The 22,620-nt window shown below is 41.4% G+C and overlaps 1 protein-coding gene across 1 annotated transcript in view; it reads right to left on the bottom strand.

Annotated features, from left to right (window-relative positions):
• The window catches only part of ADAMTSL1 (ADAMTS like 1), a 591,693-nt gene that overhangs the window by 87,477 nt on the left and 481,596 nt on the right, over positions 1–22,620 (bottom strand). Inside the window, exon 16 of the mRNA XM_044427603.1 lies at positions 20,106–20,235. Within this exon, the coding sequence (XP_044283538.1) occupies positions 20,106–20,235 (130 nt within the window). The remainder of the gene's footprint in view (positions 1–20,105; positions 20,236–22,620) is intronic.

Genomic DNA, 22,620 nt, shown 5'->3' with positions numbered 1-22,620 from the left:
ATATGGACCCATTTACTGTTTCTTCTTTTTTGAAGCGCTGATCATATATTCAAAAAGAGAAAAGATATGTGTGTGTGTTTGAGAGAGAGAAGCAGACAGATGATCCTTGATTCAGCTGAGAGTGAATGTCGATTGATTTATGGTCTTTCAATTACCTTGTTTCAAATAGCCTTTTAAAAATAAACCTGTCTCTGGGATTTCTGGTTGAGACATGGGGATCCATGAATGCTAAAAATGAAGAGAAACCGTTTGCACAAAACACTTCAGAATGAAGTCAATATGTGCTGTGAAGCTTTAGTAATTATAATATGAATAAAAAGGAAGCAGTGATATATGACATGATAGATTCTGTGAAGTTTGAGAAATTACAATTTCCAGAAGAATCACCCAAAGAAAAATGATCCATTATGGAAAACCAGGTGTCACATCCTGCTAAGAACTGGGCAAAATATCTACAATAAATCATCTAGCTGACACATTTTCCCTATTTGCAATTGTCCATCAAGAAGCCATGCTTGAAAAACTAAGGTTTTTTTTCGTTTACTCACTGGAGTTCGTTTACTCACTGAAGCACAAGCTTTATTTTTAGCATGAAACGTTTCACATTAAATATTCTTCCCTAATATAATTGAGTATGTTCTTAAGTGTTCTTTCTTTTGTCTTAAGAAACCAATGTCTCACAAGATAAAGCCCATAACATAGGAAACTATCTTACATGAAGTCACAGCATCACTCCATCAGTACAGTCTTTTTGGACCGGCTGTTGCTCTCCAAGGTTTCAGATCAGGATCTCTCTCAGTCCTGTCTGGAGATGCCAGGGGTTAGGTCCGTGGGTCTTCTGCAGGCCAAGCATATGCTCCATCACAGAATTCCGGCTCCTCTGCAAGGTGCTGCACATCACTATGCTCAAGTTCTCTTTTGCACACTCATCAGGTGACCCTTGCTTGTTACACCCAAAAGTGTCCAATGACAGACCTTGAACGCTTAAAAGCCTCAGTCCATATTGAATCTGGCAAGATAATGCTAAGTCAACTTCTGATGAGCCTTTGCTCTTATAAAACGATACTTTGTGCCATATTCTTTGGCTGTCCAATTGCATTATTCGAAAATTAATTGCTGGCCAGATGGCTTTCCCCACATATGACTGCAATCCACTGGCCCTCAGTGACCCTTTAGCCTGCTCACAATCTTTTTGGACAACAGCATGTTCACATAAAGTAAGAATGTTCTGATATACACATCCTATGAGTTTTGGAACAGGCCTTCTTTTCACAAATACTCACTGGTAGTTTGGATTTTATGGCCATGATCTAAGCTTTTATTTATTTATTTAAAACATTTCTATGCCGCCCCCATCGCAACAAAGCCTCAGGGCGGCTCACAAAAAATACAAAACCCTCCCCCATACATAAACAATAACAATATAACAATTTAAAAGAAAAAAAACATTTAAAACCGCCGGTGCATTCTCGGCTAATTTAAAATCCTAATAAATACAATAATTTAGCAATTAAAATAAGTTTTAAATAAAAAGGTCTTAGCCTGGCGCCAAAAAACAAATAATGACGGCGCCAGGTGGACCTCTCTGGGGAGCGCATTCTATAGATGGGGCGCCACCACAGAGAAAGCCCTCCTCCGGGTACTCACCCTCCTAATTTCCTTCACGGAGGGTTCCTGGAGAAGGGCCTCTCACGCAGATCTCAAGGGGCGGGAGGGCATATATGGGCGCAAGCGTTCCTTTAGATATCCAGGTCCCAAGCTGTTTAGGGCTTTCTAGGTCATAACCAACACCTTGAATTGGGCCCGGACTTCAATCGGGAGCCAGTGGAGCTGACGGAGAACTGGGGTTATATGAGAACAACCTCCAGTCCCCATCAGCAACCTGGCAGCTCTATTTTGCACCAATGGAAGTATCTGGACCGTCTTCAAGAGTAGCCCCACGCAGAGTGCGTTACAGAAATCTAAATCTAAATTAAGCACATTTAAGGTCTTGGTTATGTGAAGAGGACCTTTTCCCATTCAATGGTAGCTCTGAGCAGACCATGTGATTGCAACAGCTGCTCTGGAAAGCTACAAAGCCCTCTGGAGCAAATTTTCATATGGTGCAGTGGACTACATGGGGGAAGAGAGCGTGAGAAAGTCTAGTTGTGTTAGTGGACAGTGCTAGCATGGCACTGTATTTAACCCTGTTTAGCATAACTAAATCTCACTGAATTCAGAGTAATTGCATAGACTTGCACTTAAATTCCACCAAAATCAAGGGGATTGTGGACATGATACAGGACTTCGAAGCAACTTCAGGGCCTGTAGTTGTCAAACAAGAAGACTATTCTTGAATTAGAGTGTTCATTTTTATTCATACAGAAGTATATACATACTGGAACGTGTGCATGTATTTATTTAATGTAAGTAAATGGGGATTTTTTGAAGTGTTAAGGTGAATGTTTAGGTGAGGAGGCACCCCTTCCCTTCCCAAAATTCAACCCCCTTAATCTGTTGTATATGTTAATACATGCAGAGGTAAAACGTTTAGTGTTAACCTAGCTGGTCATTTTTTTCAGTGGACCTGAGTTGATAGTAGTTGATGGCAAGAAGCAGCAACTTGTTTTTCTTGGCTGCTAAATAAATACATGAAACTATTTTTGCAAATTTGGTAAATGTTTCATGATTCTAACCATAATTTTCCGTCATCACACATTCAGAAATGTTGATATACAGTGAGCTATTTATAAAAGAGAAAGAACATTTTAGAAAACCTTCTATGAATGAAAATGTTTGAGGAATAATTTGCAGTAGAGATTGAAAAACAGAGGGAAGTAATGGGTGGGAAAAGGTGGTCTTAATAGTTAAATTACCAAGTATCATGAATATTGCCAAGGTAAAGAAAACTGTTTTCTACACAAATGTTTCCCAGTCTAGTAATAAAAAGGAAGGAAGGAAGGAAGAAAAAGGAAGTTAGACAGAAAGAGAAAGAGAGAGAGATGTTTCCAATTATAATGTGGTCAAGTCTTGATATGACATTGCTTGTATTGTTGCTGCTGCTTCTGCTAATATTTCTGTGGCTCGAATGGAACACAGCTTGTGTGTTCCTTGTGCATCCTTGTGTTTATCTTTAGACACCTAAAAGTACAGAGGTGCCCTTCACGGTGTCTGAGCTATGCAGCAGCTGTGCTTGTGAAATATAACATGCCGAATTAAACACAGTAGGCCAGGTACCTCTTGCTGTGCCAGCGATGCTGAAGGCAAGGAAAAAGAAGGGCTTGGTAATGGACCAGAGATTCTTTCTAGCAGCTTCTTCCTTCCTAAACTATATTTATGGTGATTGTATTAATTGAGTGATTGACTGATTGATTGATTAATTACATCCCCTACCTTTTTTCCTTCCAAGGAACTCAAGACAGCTTACATAGTTCTCTTATCCTCACAACAACAACCCTGTGAGGTAGGTTGAGCTGAGCATGATGGGCCCAGGGAACTGCATGGCTGAGTGGGGACTAGAGCTTCCAGCTCCCCAGCCTCACACTCTTAACTACTGGCTGTCTGTGATGCTACCTGTGTATATACACATGCTTCTTACTTTAATATTATATTTTATTTCTGGATCCTGAAATTGAGGGATTGTCTTTAAATATATATCAACATGATTAGCCTCCAGAATGGAAATGGAGGCACTGGTTAGGGCAAATCTGTCGAACCTGATTTAGATGACAAAGTATAAGGAGCAATAATTAGATCTGTGGATGATACAAAACTGTGTGGAATAGCGAACATGCTGGAAGACGGAAGATCAAGGGCGATCCTGATAAGCTTGAACACTGGGCTGAAAGCAGCAGAATGAGAATAAATAGGGACAAGTGCCAAGTCCTCCACCTAGGAAAAAGAAACCAAATGCATCAGTATGAGATGGGGAATACATGGCAGAAATGAAAAAGAAAAATATCTTGGAGATATTGTGAACAATAGGCTAAAGATGAGCCAACAATGTGATGCAGCTGCAAAAAGGGCACATGCTGTTTTGGGATGCATTAATAGAAGCGTTCCTTTCAAACCATGAGAAGTAACAGTTCCCCTATACACATCACAAGTTAGACATCATCTAGAACACTGTACAGTTCTGGGTAGCAAGATTTAAGAAAGTTGTAGAAAAAATAGAAAGGGTCCAGAGGATCCAAAGAAGGGCAACAAAAATGATCTGGGATTTGGAAATACCGTCTATGAGAGACTGAGAGAACAGGGCATGCTCAGTCTTGTGAAGAGAAGACTGAGGGGTGGGGGGACGACATTATATCCCTCTATAAGTACCTCAAGGCTGTCACAAGGAAGAAGGACAAGATATCTTCTCACTCATCCCAGAGTGTAGGACACGGAATAATCAGCTCCATATTGCAACAACCCAGATTCAAGCTAGATATCAGGAAAGGCTTCCTCACTGTCAGAGCAATAGGACAGTGGAACCAGCTGCCTAGAGAGGTGGTGAGCTCTCCCACACTAGAGGGATTCAAAAAGGAACTGGACAGCCATCTGAGTGGGATGGTGTAAGCCGGTGTCCTGCAACAGCAGGGGGTTGGACCTGATGGCCTTCATGGTCCCTTTCAACTCTGCTATTCTATAATTCTGTGAATCTCTATTGCTGTAAGGGCTGAATTTAATTTTGAAGATGTTCTTAGGGACCAGATTCCAGTATAGATGTACCTGAAGGCAAAAGGAATGGAGTCATAAATGCCAACACTATCAGCATATTTTAATTTAGCTCTCTGCTATTAGCTAAGCATTTGGAACCTTTGAGGAAGCAAGAAAAGAGAAAAGCGAAAAAAACACTGTGTGGTACTGCAAAGGATGATGGGATACAACTATGATCCCAGTCTGCCTGAAGAGTGCTTTAAAAACGCTGCCTTCTCAGGTGTGGGCTGCTTATACAGCTGCCCTGCTTTAAAGCTGTTACCTTAAAGAAAGATCAGACCTCAGAGATGCTTTAAGGCATTTTGGTCCTTGAGGCAGAAAATCTTACTAACATCACCCAACACACCAGCCACAACATGGTGGTAAAAATATATTAACAAAATAAATGATAGCTCCTTTGCTTTCCTTTTGTGATACCTGAATACCTGTTGCCAGAGCGTCCCTTCCCCCACCCCCCACTTCAGGCAGGGTCAAACCATATGTATGTGATCCCAATTTGAATATTTCCCCATTTTTTCTGAGTCTGGTCTGCCTTGCCTCATAACCTGTGAAGGTGAAGTGTCATCGGATTTCTCCAACACCTTTGACTTACAAATGAGGAAAGCTGCACAAGAGTTGTACCATTACTCTCAGTGATGCATGCCGTTTCAAGCATTTATGCTTCTATACAACTCTGAGCTAATCTTGCAACCTTAGGGACAAGCACACAGCAAAACAGGCCAGCATTCTGCCAAAAAGGCTTTGTAAGAGGAATTATCTTGCAAGATCAGCTTTGTAACAGATCCGGCCCACTGCCTATAGAAGGGGAGTCTCTCAGGAGTGAGATGTGGTGACTTCTCCCCCACCCGCTAAAAACAACTATGTCCGATCACAGAATAGCCTATGACAAGAGGTGATTGAAGACCTATTCTGCATCATTAAGCCTGCCTGCAGACAGATCAAAGGCTTGGTAAGAAAGGCAGGGGATCAAGAACAGCAATCTGCTTTGTCTCTGCATTCTGATTGGCATCAGACAGAATTTTATAGCACACTGTGAACCAAAAAGACACAAAGCCTGCTTTTAGATCATGGAGAATAAGGAGGAGGGCACTTTTTTGAAAGGGGCTACAGTACAATAAGAAGTCAGGTTACCTTAAAGATGGCTGATGGTATATCAGGAAAGGGGACTTTCCGGACTTAAAGATCCTGAATGGCTGATGTGAAGGAGAACTGCAGTGACACTTTTGAAAACTGTGTAGTTCTGAATGCATATAGAATGACATTCCAGCCTATGAGGTTCTGAGAAAATGTGTTTGGCAATGAAGGTTGCTGTTGTCAGCAACCCCTGATCTGCTGAACTTGAGACAAAAACAGCAATAAACTCTTTCCAAAAAGAATGAAGAACCACTGATGAGCAAGGGTCTTTTCAGAAGAGCAGTTTATGCAGGGGTATGCACAGCAGTTGTGCAAGTGTTTTTTTGGTGAGATAATAGCAGTTTTTCAGTATTCAGCCTTCTAAACTGAAACCTACATAGTTGTCATGTGAGTTCTCTATCCATCTCTCTCTCAATCTCTTTTGTCAATAAAGCAAAATAAAATCTTAGTCACTACCAAAGTATCAATTCTTTTTAAAAAGTTATAGATTAAAATGCACTAAAGCTGTAATCCCATGTCCACTAATTTGGAAGCAAGGCTGTATTCAGAAAATAGATTTTGCTATGCGATGTGGCAACCCTAGTCTTTCCCAACCTGGATGTTTTGGATAACAACTCCAAGCATTCTTGACTACTGGTCAGGAACTGAAATACAAAACAGCTGGAGGGGACAATGCTGAGGAAGACTGGGCTAGCCACTGCCACACTGAAAGAACTACAGTGGCTGCCCATTTGCAAACAGGCCAGGTTTAAGGCTTTGGGTTATTAACCTACAAGGATCTTGGTACCAGGATGCCCGAAATAACTTCTTCTCCCATATATCCTTAGTTGGCTACTGTGAGCATCAGCGGCTTGTTCCACATTCTGCAGAAGTTAATTCTGTGACAACCAGGAAGAGGGCCTTTTCCAAGATGGCACTCAGTCTTCAGAATACCCCCCCCCCCCACCAGAATCAAACCTGTGAACCCGGATAAAGTTTTGAAGTATGTTGAAATCTTTTCTTTTTTCCTCTACATTTGATCATTTGTCACACCTGCCTTTCCAATTTTGAATCGATGGCTATGTTTAGTATGTTTCACTTAATTTGCATATTCACATTGTGGTTTTTATTGTTGTACACTGCCTAGATGTTTTTATATGACAAGAGGTATAGATTTTTTAAAAAATAAAATAAATATGCACAAAACACTCATATTCCACAAAATTCAAACACCTACATGAAGTAACAGAAGATCTTAAGAATTGTGATTTTGATGGCAGTGTGTTATTTAAGTTTCACGCATAAGGCATTGTGCACTGAAAACAAAACTCTTTCGGGAGTCAAGATACCCAATGTAGTCCTCTTGTTACAGTGTGCCTGGTTAAGGCTAATAAATGCAGCCTTGCATAACACACTTCCCAATGCGTTCCTCTCTGCATTCTTGACTTGCGTTTCTGTTCTTCCCACACACAAGCCAAGCACATTTGTTCTCTAGAGCAAAAAGGGATTTTCCATGCATGATCTATCCAAATTATTACAACTATGGTCAGGTTTCTAGTCTTCCTCATTTACGGTATTCCAACTAGGAGCATCCATTTCACCCATTACTGTGGAAACATGGCTCCCTATCTCCCAGTTTAGGTTTGGGAGATGTGCTTGTGCAGGCTACATGCCACCTGGACAGAATGCCCTTGAATTACTATCATATAAGAACAGAAGAACATCGGAAAAGCCATCCTGGACCAGACCAAAGGTTCATCTAGTCCAGCACTCCATACGCACAGTGGAAAACCACCTGCCCATTGGATCCCTCAAGCAGGATGGGTGCAAGTCCGCCTTCTGCCCAAGCTCCTCAGCAAGTGGCGCGTACAGACATGCCTCCTCTGATAAAGGAGGCAGCACTTAGCCAGCAAGGCTAGTAGCCACTGATACCTCCTCCCTCAGAATCTGTCCCATACCCATTTAAAGCCATTCAGTGGTGGTCACCACCATCTCCCATGCCAGCAAGTTCCATAGTTTAACTATGCACTGTGTGAAGAAGCACTTCCTTTTATCTGTCATAAACTTCCCCCCAGTCACCCTGGCTTCAAGTGTTATAGGAGTGGGAGAAAAATGCCTGCTTCTACTTTCTCCACAGCATGCATGATTTTAAGCACCTCTATCATTTGCCTCTTTTCTAACCTGAACAGTTCCAGTTGTTGTAGCTGTTTCTCCATCCCCCTGATCATTTTTGTTGCCTATGTCCATGCTTTTTCCAACTCAATAATGTCCTTTTCCTGGCAAGGCAACCAGAACTGAACATGATATTCCAAGTAGAGTTGCACCAAGGAATTGGATAAGGGGAGCAAGATTTTGGCAGTTCTATTTTCTGTTCCATACCTAATTATTGTACCCCAAACTGATGGAATACAGAACAAATAAACCAGGCTGAACAGAGAATGCCATTGGCCCAAGAACTTGCATATGCCAAACAGAGAGCGCACTGGCAACCACTCAAAACATGGAGAGTAGAAAAGGCAAAGGGGTGACAGGAATGTTAAAACAGTCAAGTGATTAATGAAACAGGATAGGGGAAGGATAAGCAAACTTAATACTGAGTTTGGATTTTAGCTGCAGGAAAGTTCACCTGTGCTGAACAGGCTGTAAACTCTCTGGAGGGAGTTTCACATAAAAGCTTGGATTAGGATTCAGAAACTGCTTGCAGACCAAACTTGTCCCCATTTCCAGGTCTTCGGTCGCTGGTGAAAAGATCAAAGACGGGTGAAGAGGGAAGAACAGAAGCTGTGGGAATGGTAACTGGTGTGTAGGGGCAGGGGAGAATTTGAAACTCTGGCGTATCAGCTCCCAATCTTCAACGAATTAGTCATCCTGCACATTTAGAGGTTAGCTTGTGGATCAAAGAGTGAACTTGGCTGAAGGGAAAAATACATTTATCCAAAATGTATGGCTGCTACAGATTTTTTCAGAAAACAACATTTCAAGGTAAAGGATAATTTCTCAAGGAAACACACATCCTGGTACTAAATGTGTAACACAGAAACGAAGCCCATCACAAGGCATGCATTTTGTCCAGCTTCAGAGGGTTAGCCTGTCATCCTTTTTGCCAACTCAACTGATTGGTTCCAGTATGGTTATTGCAAGCAATGAACAGTAGCAGTTAAGAGCCGGTAATGGGTGTAAAAAGAGCACATTTCATTCTAGTGCTTCTCTCAAGCTGACAGAGAGCAAACAAGCATTCGCGGGGAACTAGCAGGAAAACAACTGCTTCTTGGGGGGTCTCACAACATCCAGCTCCAATTAAGGAAGCTCCGAAATGTTAAGTTAATTATTTATGGCCTATCCTGTCCCTGGGGACAAGGGGCAGATTATGGCAGTCGTTCATGAACTAGGGCAATGCCTCTCTCAAAGGAGCTCGCTTTCTAAATAAGTATCTTTCGGCAACACAGGCAACATACTTTTATACTTCAAGGCTGTAAAGCCGTCTGCCACTCTCAGATTTCAAACAGAAGCTTCCGCAGGAAGTTTGGGGCTTTAGGCTGGGACTCAAGAGGGGAAGCACCTGTATACACTTCATATGGGATCCTGCCCCACACATGGTCGCAGTCATGGTAGATCACTTAAGTTTGGACATGCAGGAATATAGGTTAAGCACCGGAGCACTGTCTGGTCTCCTGGTCCCAGAGAGCTCTTCCTGTTTCAGATGCAGACCTGGACATATACCAACAGCGACTATGCACAGTGAAAATGTCAGCCCAGCCTCACCTATTTAATCTCCTTCAACACGTGTTAGATAGGGAAATGGTGCTCAGCAGCTGGCAAAATTAGGAGTAAATAAATGGTAGAGGAGAAGCAAGATGCTCCATCCTTTTCTTCCTATTAATTTCATCATTATCTTCTGCGCTTAATGCCTGTGGCCCCTGAGCCAAATTTAGCTCATAGGCCTGCCCAACTTTTACCCTGCTTTGATTAAAAACTGTGATTTCTTGCAGGATCAGGAACAATTGCTTTGGAAGTGCAGAAAGATGACTCAAGCATGGCACTTTCTCTTTTTGCAAAGGGTTCCTTTATTTATTGCTCTTGCTTAGAAATGCATGGGCAGCCCCTGCAATGGGAACATATATATGCCCCCCCACCCCCTGTGGAGGAGATTATGCAAGTTCTTCCACTTGCCACCTCAGAAGAGCAAAAACAGGAAGCATGGCTCCCCCGATGTGTAGAACTGCTCTCCAATTACATATAAACAAGCCTGGGATATTATCCACATTTAAGTTTGCCTGGCAGGAAGCCGATATCATATATTTGCTATCAGTCTGAAAGAAAAGGGTCTCTTTGGGTGCAGTGGCATGAACAAATTAGTGTCGTTGTACTGCATCCTATGCTAGACACTAGGGTGAGCTAATGGGCACTCCTATGGTGGCCACTGATAACCCCCTAAATCCAGGAGATGGAGCAGGGGATGGATCTGCAAAGCCATTGCACTGTCCCACCTGTGCCCATGTGGTTCTCAGGGTATGAAGCATTGCTACTGTGGCTGCACTAGAGGTGTGGAGATTCCTAGGATCTCCTAAAAGTGGGCTATTTGTGTCTTTATTTTCCGCATCCAGCATGGAAATAGTAACCATGTTACCATAAAGCAATCATTGTTCAAAGTAAGCTTACTCAGTTGTGAGATCCTTCAAGACAGCTTGCAGAATATTGAAACCAGAGTGGAATGAATAAAGGCTATCACTGTTTCAGGATATACCCAGACTTTGAAACTGATTTTATTATTGGCTTGGTTTGCAAAAGTGTCTCCCCCACTTCTGCAGCACTGGCAGAAAAATATTTCCTTTTGTTTTCAGAAGAACAAATTCCTTCTGCCAAGAGTAAATTTATACTCAAGGAAACTGAGAATGTATTTAAAAAGGAAACAAAGAATAAGAAGTAGAAGTACGACATATGGAAGGGAGACAGGCTTCCAAATATTTGAAAATATTAGGTGGCAGAATGTATTAGGTTCTCATTAGAAGGGGCATTAGGAAACAGAGACAGATTGAAGCAAGGTGCTGGGACAAGAAAACCATCTATTCCAAGACAAGTAGAATGAAGGAAAATTGGTCACCGTATAGTTTTTAGTTTGGTTTTTAAACTTGTGATCATACGGTCTGTCAATCCAAGAAGGACAAGTGGGTGGGATGCAGCGAAATTACACTACAAGGGAAGATGATGTCTTCTTTAAGTCTTGGAAGTGCAGGATCATCAAGACAGAAGAAGTTACCTCTGCATAAGGATCATTGACAGAGATGAGTGATTGGATTCCTTTGCAGGTTAGGAGAAAATATGGAGTGCGTAGATGCCTTTTCTAGAAATTATTTACAGATGTGTTCTAACTTTCTGTGAACATACTAGTCAAGAAATTTAATGTGTACTGAACTGAGTGCAGAGTGAAAAAACACCTACAGGTATGAATCTGGGTAATAAAGAAGCTGATTTTTGTTTTTTGTTTAATAATTGCTTAAATTCCTGTCTAACCAACACAGGAAGGTAGAAGTTGTGAGCATTTACTGGAGATGGATTTCTTCTCCCCATGAGATGCCAACGAAGGCTCTTTCTGTAAGTCCCAACTCCTTGAATCACATCTGCCCACACCTAAGCATGCACTGAACCTCATCTTCAAAACACAATTCCCTTCCTTTTCGATGGCAATGACAATAGAGCCAGAACAGGGAAGGTCAGTGTTAGAGCTGACTGTGAGATACCAACGTGAAACCTACCTATACAGATGAACATGAGAAGATGTGTACATGGTTGATCTAGTTCAGTGCTTTGTTCATACAGTGGCAAACCAACTGCTCACAAATTCTCATTAAGCAGGATGGGTTCAAGTGTTTCACCTGCCTAGATTCCTCAGTAACTGCTGTATGCAGGCATATAGCCTCTTATAACAGAGGTAGCACATAGCCAGTAAGTCACTGATAACCAACCCTTCCTTGAATTTGTCCAATCATCTTTCAAAGGCATCCAAAGTGGTGGCCATCACTACCTTCCCATGGTAGAGAAATCCATACTTTAACTTGTTGCTGTGTAAAGAAGTACTTCCTTTTATCTGTCCTGAATCTCCCACTAATCAGTCTCCTGGGGTGACTCCAGTTTCTAGTGTTATGGGAGAGGAGAAAAATATTTCCCTCTTCACTTTCTCTACACTATTCATACTTCTGAGCACCTCTGCCATGTCTCTCCTTACTTGCCATTTTTCTAAGCTAAATAATCCCTCTTTTTGTAGTTACTCCTCATAGGGGAGTTGCTGCAACCTGTTCATCATTTTAGTTGCTCTTCTCTATACTTTTCCCAACTCATACTGTCCTTTTCAGGTGTGGCAACCAGAACTGTAAGTAATATTCCAAGTGCAGTTTCTTTAAGGGGAGTACAATTCTAGCAGTTTTATTTTAAATTCATTTTCTAATTATGCCTAACATGGTGTTTGCCTTTTTCATAGCAGCTGTGCCGTTAACATTTTCATTGAGCTGTCCCTCCATAACTTTAGCATCTCTTTCTTGATCAGTCATTGCTACATAGCTCAGATCCCATCAGCCTATATGTGGTTGGGATTTGTTGCCCCAACTTGCATTACTTTACATTTGCTTACACAGCATAGCATCTGCCATTTTGATGGCTTCTCCCAGTTTGAAGAGATGGTCTCAGAGTTCCTCAGAACCCCTTCTGACTTTAACCACTCTAAATAGTTTGGTGTCATCAGCAAACTTGGACACTTTATTGCTTACTCCTAATTCCAGATCATTTATGAAGAGCATTGGTCCTAATACAGAACTCTGAGGGACCTCACTTTTTATATCCCTCCATTGGTGAAATTGCCATTTATTTCCACTCTCTGCTTTCTGTTCTTTAATGAATTCCTGGTCCATAGGAGGACCTTCCCTTATTCCATGACTGTTAGATTTGCTCAGGCATCCTGAATGAAGGAATCTGACAAAAGTCTTTTGAAAGACCAAGCAACCAATGCCTACTGGATTGCCACTGTCCGTGTGTTTATTCACACTCTCAAAGAACTCTAACAGATTAGTGAGGCAAGACTTACATTTGCAAAAGCCATGCTGATTCTTTTCCAGCAGAGCTTGCCCCTCTATGCACTTACTGATGCTAACTTTAGTAACGCTTTTAACCAATTTACACAGAACAAATGTTAAGCTAATGGGCCTGTATTTCCTCGTGTGTCCCCCCACCACCCAATCCCTTTTTAAAAATTGGTGCTACATTGGCCATTCTCTAGTCCTTTTGTACAGAGGCAGATCCTAGGGACGTATTAAATATCTTGGCAAGAAGGTCAGCAATTCCATATCTGAGCTCTTCAAGAACTCTAGGATGAATACCCTCTGGGACTGGTGATTTATTAATTTTCAGATTGTCAATAAGGTTGAGAATTTCATCTTTTGTCACTACTATCTCCCTTAATCCTTTAGGCTTCCTTCCTGAATACGCAGGTTCAGGAACAGGTATCTGTTCTGCATCCCCATCTGTGAAGACAGAGGAAAAGAATTCATTGGGATTCTCTTCTGACTGCAACTCTTTCCCTCTTTTGAAGTCAAATGCATGGTCAGTGCTTAATACTATTTCTTTAAACTGCTCTAATATTTCATTAACTCCTCAACATGCACATGCAAAATATACACCAATAGTAGGGTGCATTTTACTTAAAATCAAGAATTTTTCATTGTCAAGGGGGTGATATTACACAAAAAGAATCATAGGGATTGGACCTTCTCCTCCTACAGGACAGCCTTCAAAGGACTCAGTTCCGATTCCGAAGTGGAAGAGGAAGGGCTGAAACTCTCAGCTGACTTGCCAAGGCCAGAAGACCTAGGAATCAGCAAGGCAGTCTCTGAGATCAGTTTCAAGTTCTGTGGGAAAGCCTAGTGAGCAAGCTGATATGGGAGGTGGCAGACTCAACATGCTTAATCTGATCATACAGTGTCAGGTTAAAAAGGAGGACCAGCTGAGAAAAGTCGGGTGTTCCAGGCAATTAGCTCATAAGCAGCAGGATCCTCCATAATGGTAGAGTAGGCTCTTTTTGGTTTAGGAGAGTGGACAGGAATTTGGTTTGAAATCAACTTTGTATTGTTAAGCCACATTTTCTTAATGACCAGTATTTTAACTTTGTTTCCTCTGCTGTTGAGTTTTATTTATTTGTTACAAGCATTTATATCCTGTCCTTCCAACAAGCTTTTGTATCACCAAACAAGCCTAGTTGGTCAGCTTTAAGATAATTAAGATTTTCAGATAGGAAGCCTTGGTCCTGGTCTGCCTGACAACTTTGCACTTTTCCTTTTTGTGGTTCTTATCTTTAAAATGGAATTTGATGGACCAAACTTTAAAGAGATGACACCTTCAAATAGAGGGGAGCCCCATGGCAGCCGTTCAAGTAGAGGCATATTCTCTGTAAAAGAGGACACATAGGCAAGATAGATTCAAATCCTTTCTCACAGGGTGTTCCTGGCCATTAACCCTCTCTGAGCTCCACAGCTAGTCGCCACAGCCAATTGTTGAGGATACGTAAAACAAACAAACAAAAATGTGTGTATGTTCCTAAGCTGGTTGGAGGAAAGGCGGGATTTAAACATAATAAACTGAAAATTGAAAATGCAGTTTATTTCTAAAAGGGCATCCCTTTGCAATATAAGGAATTTACACCTCTGATGTCTATACATATTTTCAGACATTGAGGTTAACAAAACAATTTGTCTCCTCCAACACCTCATTATTTTCATTCCCCCACAGGAAGCAAAGAGAAGAGGGGAAAAGCAGAACTTCGTAAAGCAATCCTCCTCCTCCTCCTCCTCCTCCTGGGAAGGTCTGACCCCTATGGTACTTCTAAAGTGACCTTATGACCATGTTACAGTTCATTATAGTTTTGCCTGTCACTCTTTTTGAAAATGAAATTTTTTATGTTCTTTCTATGGAAGGGCAACATTTTGGACATACAAAACACATACTCTTTAAAGAAAAACAATTTTGTGATGGGGCAATTTTGGTAAGAGAAGTGGCAGGGAGCAGAGGTTCTTTGCCCTCTGAAGTGCCCTTTTACCCTTTCCCTCACAAAAACACATCAGAAGGCAGCTCTCGAGCAGGATTTGGAGCAAGACAATTATTAAGTGCCATCTCCCTACACCGTTTCACTGCTCAAAATGGATTCCAAGCTTCACTGCATGTCTGCATGTAATGCATGGGGTAGCCCTACCATTGGTCACTGATGAGAATCTTTCTGATCTCCTTGCCTCCCTGTTTTTTCTCCGCTGGAGAACAAACCAGTGTTTGCCTAACAACATGTTTGCAACACCTAAACTGGCCTGTTGCCTCAGGTGTGGTAGAGGATACCATTCCATCTCCAGCACTGAACCAAGATTCAACTGCCAGTCTAGTCGGCTTTTGATTGGAATGAGACAGGGCACTATCTTGTCTTTCATCTTTGGTAGCAAATGGTCTCGGGCTAGCCCATGTAATGTGTAGTTTGCCCTGCAAGATTCTAGGGCAAGGAAGATTGGGGGTGGGGGATGAGGATGATATATATATTTTAAAAGATTTCAGGATTTGGGTTCTAGTGCACTCCTACACATGAGGTTTTTTGTCCTTAAATTGGCTTATGATGGAAATATGATATTTGCATTATCAAAAATGTACAGTCTGCTTTTCTTCTGTGATATCCCTGCATAAATAGCAAGAAGAAGAGAAATGCAAATTCTCTTTTGCATTTCCTCTACTGAAAAATGGCATTCAGTAGCCACCCACCATTTCAGAGGCAGGCCAATGTTCTCTACTTGTGGCATATTTATCCATCCCTCAACAATCTCAAGGCAGAAGATAATGTAGCATTTGAAAGAAACCAGTCTAAAGATGTGTGAAAAGTGTGTGTGTGGTAACAGAGGTGTACTTTCTAGAAAAAATAGCTTTCTCTAGGAATCAGAGGAGGAGGTTGCTTTACCTATGTCACTTCTAAGATATTTTAAGACACAAATGATTCTACAGTATCCTCACTTTTAAAAAAGGGTCCATGGGGAAAGGCTTACATCCCAAAAAGTTTCCTTCTCCAACTAGGTGTATGGAAGATATTAATCTGGGTCATATTTTAAGGCAAACTTAACTACACTTCTGAATTACTATGCAATCAAAATTCAGTTTCCTTTAAAATTCACACGATCATGACTTTTCCCCAAACCAAAAAAATGTGTAAAGAATTTGTTGATTAAGAAAAGATATCCATGAAAAAGGTAAAATTGACTACAAAATGCATGTTAAAAGAAATGGCAGAAAATGTGTTTGAATTTCATGCAAACATTTTGTCAATGTTCAGGATGAAACTTAAGACTGGAAAAATGAGGAACTGAGAAGTACTGAAACTGCCTATCACTTCTCAATCCCTCACATTAATGTATAATATTCTATGTAGATTGGCTAACTGTTGTGGTATGTAATGTTAATGATTAAATGTAACTGTGTAGATGAATTTCTCTTGTGGAAAAGAGAGAAAGGACCAAAATTGTATCAAGCAGACATAAGCAACAAAGCTCTTGCATAAGAACAGAAATGGATGTACTCTGACAAAAATCAATCTTAAAATGGAAGAGGTCAGGTGCTTACTGCAATGGAATTAACCTTGCTGGAGATCTGAGATGTCATCAGTCTTGTCCTGGAACCATCAAGTTCCTGCTTCTTTCCCCCTGTTCTCAGAAGAGCCATAACATTTTGAGATATTATGAGAAATCACTGTATAAAGAGGGGATTATTTTTTTGGCTATTCCTGAAACTTTGTGAGTTCTTTCCCCAATGTGTGTCTTTTTCCCACCATTCAGCTAATTGTACAAGAGTAAACTTAGCTTTGAAAGCATGTTAAGAACAAAGCTGCAGAAACTGACTGGAATTTCCTTCATTTTCATTCATCATTGTAGGCTCCTCCTCGTCCCTCTTGCTCCTCCTACGTCCCCCCCAAACACATGCTGATCACATGCTTCTAAACACATGCTAATCAAGCAGTAGAAAATATATAAAATTATAATTCATAATATCCACCATGGCAACCCCTTCATGCTTCTCTAGTGGTTTCCAGGTTACTAAAGTCCACTCACACCATTGCAGTTATTAATAATGTATAGTGCATATGATAACTGCCCCCTGCGGAAGTTGCATGATTGCTAGTACATGATTGCTTCTTACAGAACATGACACACCAGAATAATCGGCATCCCATTTTTCAAAAGACGACATTCTCCACTTAAGTTGTACAGGCATGATGCCACATCTGAAGCACGACGTACATTTGACATATTGATTTGGCAACCCATTAGAAGGGGCATTTTTGTTGCTGCTGCTGCTGTTCTTATCGGGATTTTTTTTAAAATCAAGGCATTACTGTAAGCATTTATGTCAGAAAATGCATTTATATTTTAAAAATCCAATGGCCAGTTGCCCTAGTGTAACCTTATTACAGCAACTATCCCGTAACAATGCTTTAAAATCGAAGCAATGACAAGCAGAATTATATGTCACCTATCCTTAAAAATGCATCTTTAGTGAAGCAGAAAATTGCTAAAGCTTCATTGTAGCTTATGTTTTAAGAAAGAGAATATTCCTGTCTCGGGAGAGGATTGCACTAGTTCAGTGGTTCTCAAACTTTCCAATTGCAGGAAATCCCTGCCACACTGATTCATCTGCCAAGGGACCTTTGAATGCACTGTAAAGAACTGCAGAGAATGTACAAAGGTGCATACTCAAATTATGTACAGCACTCAGTAGGCTTTTGGGAGAGTATGACCTAAAAGACATCAGTACTTGCCTGTGGCACATTATGTGGAAAAGCAGAGGTGAACAACTTGTCTTTCAAGGCAGCTTTCCTGCATTCCTTGAATGCAGCTGGTAATCTAATGGCCTTAAGGATTTATTGATACATTTCTAGTACTGAGAAGCTATGAGCGTGTGCTGTACCCCTGATGGTGCATTTCTTGTGTGTTCTTATGGTTACACACTGGTCTGGCTGAAGGATATTCCGTTTATAGTCAGATGCAAGCCTCACCTGCATATCCAGCAAATTTCTAGAAGCTAGTTTACCAAATGAATGTGTGAGCTGTTCGTGTGCGGATTACTTCACACAGAACATTAAAGGTGTTTCTATTCTTCTTTACATCTCTGTATCAGAAATATGGGGATATATAAAACAACTGCCCAGAAGCCTTGGAAAACTGTGATTTGTTGCTTTCAGATGTGCTTCCCCACATGATATGGCAGTACACACCCGCTAATTTACCATGACTTCTAAAAGCAAACAATGGACTTGATAACATTTGTTGCTGTGGCATATTTACTCCCTAGTGGGAACCGGGTTGTGTAAAGAATCTGTGGCGGGTGGGGGGGGGGGGAATTGGACATATTTCATGATTCCCTCCCACACACCTGCTTTTAGTTTGTTAGCTGACACCAACTTGCTATTGTGCGAGCTGAGCCAGTTTGTAGACTTCTGTCTTCATGATGTGCTGAAATTTGCATATTTTATAAAACACTAAGAAAATCTGCATGAATTGCAAGCTGAAAATGATGCAAATCGTGACAGTAGTTTCCAACTTCCGGTTTGTACAAATCACAGGTTTTGTGCAAATAGAGTAAATTTACACAAATAGCACAATTTATTGCTAGGTTTACTTTGTTCTTAACAAATTGCAACCCATCTTTTTTCCGGCCCATGATTAGCACCAGCACTTTCCAACTGGCCCCTGCTGAAAAAGTTTGAGGACCCCGATGTAGAGTATAGAGTGGGCCAGATTCTTGCACACCAGAGACTGTGCAATGGGAGTCATTGTCAGGTTCTGAGCAGGAGGAACAGGAGCAAGTGCTGAGGGGCAAAGACTTTGAAGATTCTAAAATACTTGACCCTACCAGAATAGAACAATTACAATTATATTTGCTACCTTTTCAAGATCCTCGGAATGAGTCCTGAGGTGGCCTCTTCACTCTGCCCAATGATAGGGCTAGCTATGTGGACGGATCTGAATATAAAGGAGCTCTTAACCAGTCATGGTACTCCTTTCTGAATCACACTCAACATTAGGGGTATTTAAAGAACAAAACAAAATCCACCAAGCTTTACTCAAAATTGTTCCTGGAGAATTCTGCTGGTGAAGCCCTGCCATAAGGAGGCATTTACACTGCTTCCTACAGAATACACATGTTTTAAAATGACAGAGATTTCACTTCATAAACATGCTTTATTGAGTGGGCCTCTTAGATGCCATGATCGGAATCCCTAATTTCCAAAGAACACCAACAAAAATGCAACCAAGGTAAAAATAATTAAAAAATGACCATGCCTACCAGTTTAACGCCATAAAAGCCCAAACAAAACATGTCACGATTCTTAGCACAGGGTGCAATGTAGGTTAGTGGCAGAGAAGGAACAATGTTTCCTGCTTGGAAGATATTGATAATTTTCTGTTCAATAAATTCCTCCCATTGCATTATCAATTTTTTCCTACTACCCTAAGTGGTCACTACACTTTGGATCCTATTAACAAAGACAAGTTCAGCTTTTTCTGCGGAAGTCACTTAAATCTTCAGCTAATGTTTGTTCAGTGAAGTATTTCAATTCTTCTCCATATGGAGCTTCCCCCGATGGAACAAACATGAGCAAACAATGCTAGGCATTTGCTGTTTCAGTTTTGAATATGCCACAGTAGTATTATACTGTGATCAGGAGTTTTGGAGTTTTAATACTACATAAATTCAAAGAGCCCTCAGTAAGGTTCAGAAAAAAGCTGCAAAGCATGTTTAAGAATAGTTTGTGTTATGTTCTTATGCTCTGCTTTCTATAGCCATTAGTATACAGAAGTCTTACAAATTCTATTACACAGCAGAGCAAAGCATGAGTCAAAATTAGTCTTCTTTTACCTCCTTGCTGCAGGCCTCACGCCTTCTCCTGCCCCCAGTCTATTGGCCCACGCCTCAGGCAGTCTGAGCAACCGCAGTCATCCCTCAGAAGGCACAAGTCTTGTAAGCCTCTGATATTTTACATATATTACATATATACGTATGTATTTTATATATATCCAACCCCGAGAATAACCTTGAATATATTAATGTGGATAGGAAAAAAACCCTGCATTTATTCCTGATACTTGCCAGCAACTTACTTGGTTCCAATTTTGCTAGATCCTCTGGCCTTCAAATACAGTTTGGGATAGCGCAAATCTTGTCTAAAGACATTCAAGGATAACCATTCTTCTTCCATATAGGAGATGGTCCAGCCTAACCAAAGCAAAGAGCAAAGAGCTGCCTACCTTGGGGGACAAGGTTCCAGGCTGCAGCTTTTCAGCAACGGTGGTGGACGCCGGCTGCTCACACACAAATTCTCATCTGCAAATTCTCTGGTCTGTTTATTCAAGCAAGCCACTATTGCCTCCTGGACACCTGCGTACACAGAGACACACACGAGATGTCACGTCATTTAAAAAGTCCACAGTCAACTTTCCAAACACAGCATCAGGAGAGAAAAGTGCAGGCATGACACCAGCAGGGGTCCTCCGGAGCTGCTTCAGAGTTCATCGCCTTGGGGAGAGCCATCTGACACTCCTGGCTGTCAACAGGGCAGGACTCCACAACGTTGCCGCCTCAAGGGTCAGAACAAGACTTGGACACAGCTTTTAGTATGTAGAAATATTGTGCCACACGGTGGGTAAGCTGTTCTTTGCTGCATGGTGTCTTTATCACAATAGGAACTGAAATGTGTAATGATGCAGGAAATTATCTTTTGCAATTTATTTTTAAAAGTTGACTTCTGATTCTTTTCTGATTAAACAAACATTGATTGTATTCGCATGACACAACCATAATGCCCTGGAAGGGTAGTTAGGGTTAGCTCTTCCCTTGCCAGCAGCATGCTCCAAAAATGCTGCCTGAGCATCAATCTGGATTTTTAGAAGGCCTCACTGTCAGGAATCAAGGCTTTTAAAAAGCCTGATTGTTGCAGAGCAGGGAAGGATAGCAGGCCATGGACCAAGCAGAGAGGTTCTGCAGATCAATGCCAGTCCATGGGTTAGGCGTTCTCCATCCCAGCCATTCCATAAGGGAATCTATGCTTCTATCCAGAATGGTTCTGCAGAGTGCCTTGACCATCAACTGGAAGTGGGCCACAAAACCTTAGAAATCAAAAGACACATGCTGAAAATCCAAAGGCATCATTCCCACACACACCCAACCTCCACAATTCTCCAATCTGCTCAGATTTTCCACACTTTGAGATCAGCAATGCTGGAATAAGAACATGACAGATGTAGTGTATCTCTTGGCTCTGTTTTGGCATCCACAGACTGCACCCAAATGCTAGGCCAATGATGTTAATTACGTGAAGCTAAAATATGTAAATTAACTGCAGTCCTCCAGTATGTTTGCAGCATCTCTCACGCTGCTGAAGTTGGTAGTCTGCCTTGCGACCCAGAGAAGCACAGGCGAAGCTTCGGAAGGAGCCTTTGCTTAGGAGGTCCAGCTGTCTGGGGACCATCTGATTGTCATTTCAGGACATCGCGGAATGAGAACCATTAGCTCAGACAAAACCTCTGGCACAATCTCCCCCACACAAACCGTAAAAACAACAGCAACGTGGTTCATTGGCCAAAGCACCAAAATCTTTTGAAGATGTCAGTGTGTTTATAAAAACATTAAGTAAGCTTGTGATGCCATAGCGAAGGAGCAAAAACAGTGCTGCCATCTGGACAGAACCTTCACGACACTGATTTATTTATTAAGACAAAGCAAAACATGTCATTTTTGTAGTAATGGATCAAAGCATTGCAGCTCAGAATACCATAGCTCTTTTGTTTTAGATCACACTCCTCTGCTGGCCCTGCCTGCTCTTGCCGTAACCCTGATGAGCTGCCAGGCCAACAAAATAAAGCTTGCATAGCACTAACACTTGAGGTGCTGGATGATTTCATTTGGTCTGCACTGGCAATTGAGTCAACCTAATTCATAATTCCCGAGCCGATACGTGAATCAGAATGTGGCTGCCATTTGTTTCCTCACTAGTCTCTGAATTCTGTGATATTGTGTGCCCCAGAATGTACCAAAATGTGTATAATATGTATTGTAGGATATAATGTATAAATTTTGCAAGAAATACATGCTTGTTTCTCTCCCTCTCTCTCTCTGATCAATGCAAAACCAGGCTAGAATAGGTTATACATCAATACTTGTAAGTTGACTTGGCTGACATGGACTAGAAACCAGAGTGATCCATTCATCCCTACTGGAATTCTCAAGCAGCATCCCAGTCCTTGCTTCAAAGTGTGGCCTTTCCATGGACATAGTAAGGTCATGTACGCCAGAACTAAAAAGAAGCCAGAGCTTAGGATCATTTTACTGCCATTTATCCAAAACCAAAAAAGTGAATGTAACAAATGCATGTTTGCAAGCAGGTAACACTTGAAGTCCTGGTCGACAGACTGACATTGGCTCCACCGCTTTACCACGTGTATGGGGCACAGCTGGATTTGATGCCGCTTGATGTGAGAAACAGCTGTTAGAAGACCAATTGTAGAGGAGCGGTGGGTCTGTTAAGGTTGACAGGTGCCAGCTCTATATTACTTTGGAACAGGAAAGGGATGCTGCAGCAATGTTCCATACAATCACCCAGAGGTCATACCATGCAGTGGCTCAGGCATGAGTCAAGCAATATACTGATCAAATCTCACTTCTACCATGGACTCACCACATGGCAAGCCATTCTTTCCCAGCCCCAGATCTGTACTCTGGGGATAATAGTACTAATTCACCGTGTAGGGATTTTGTAAAGAGTGC

Source organism: Varanus komodoensis, unplaced genomic scaffold (assembly GCF_004798865.1).
Source record: "Varanus komodoensis strain SLA01 unplaced genomic scaffold, ASM479886v1 scaffold19, whole genome shotgun sequence".
Taxonomy (NCBI): Eukaryota; Metazoa; Chordata; class Lepidosauria; order Squamata; family Varanidae; genus Varanus; species Varanus komodoensis.
The sequence above is the reverse complement of the archived record's forward strand: the minus strand, read 5'-3'. Positions and strand labels throughout refer to the sequence as shown.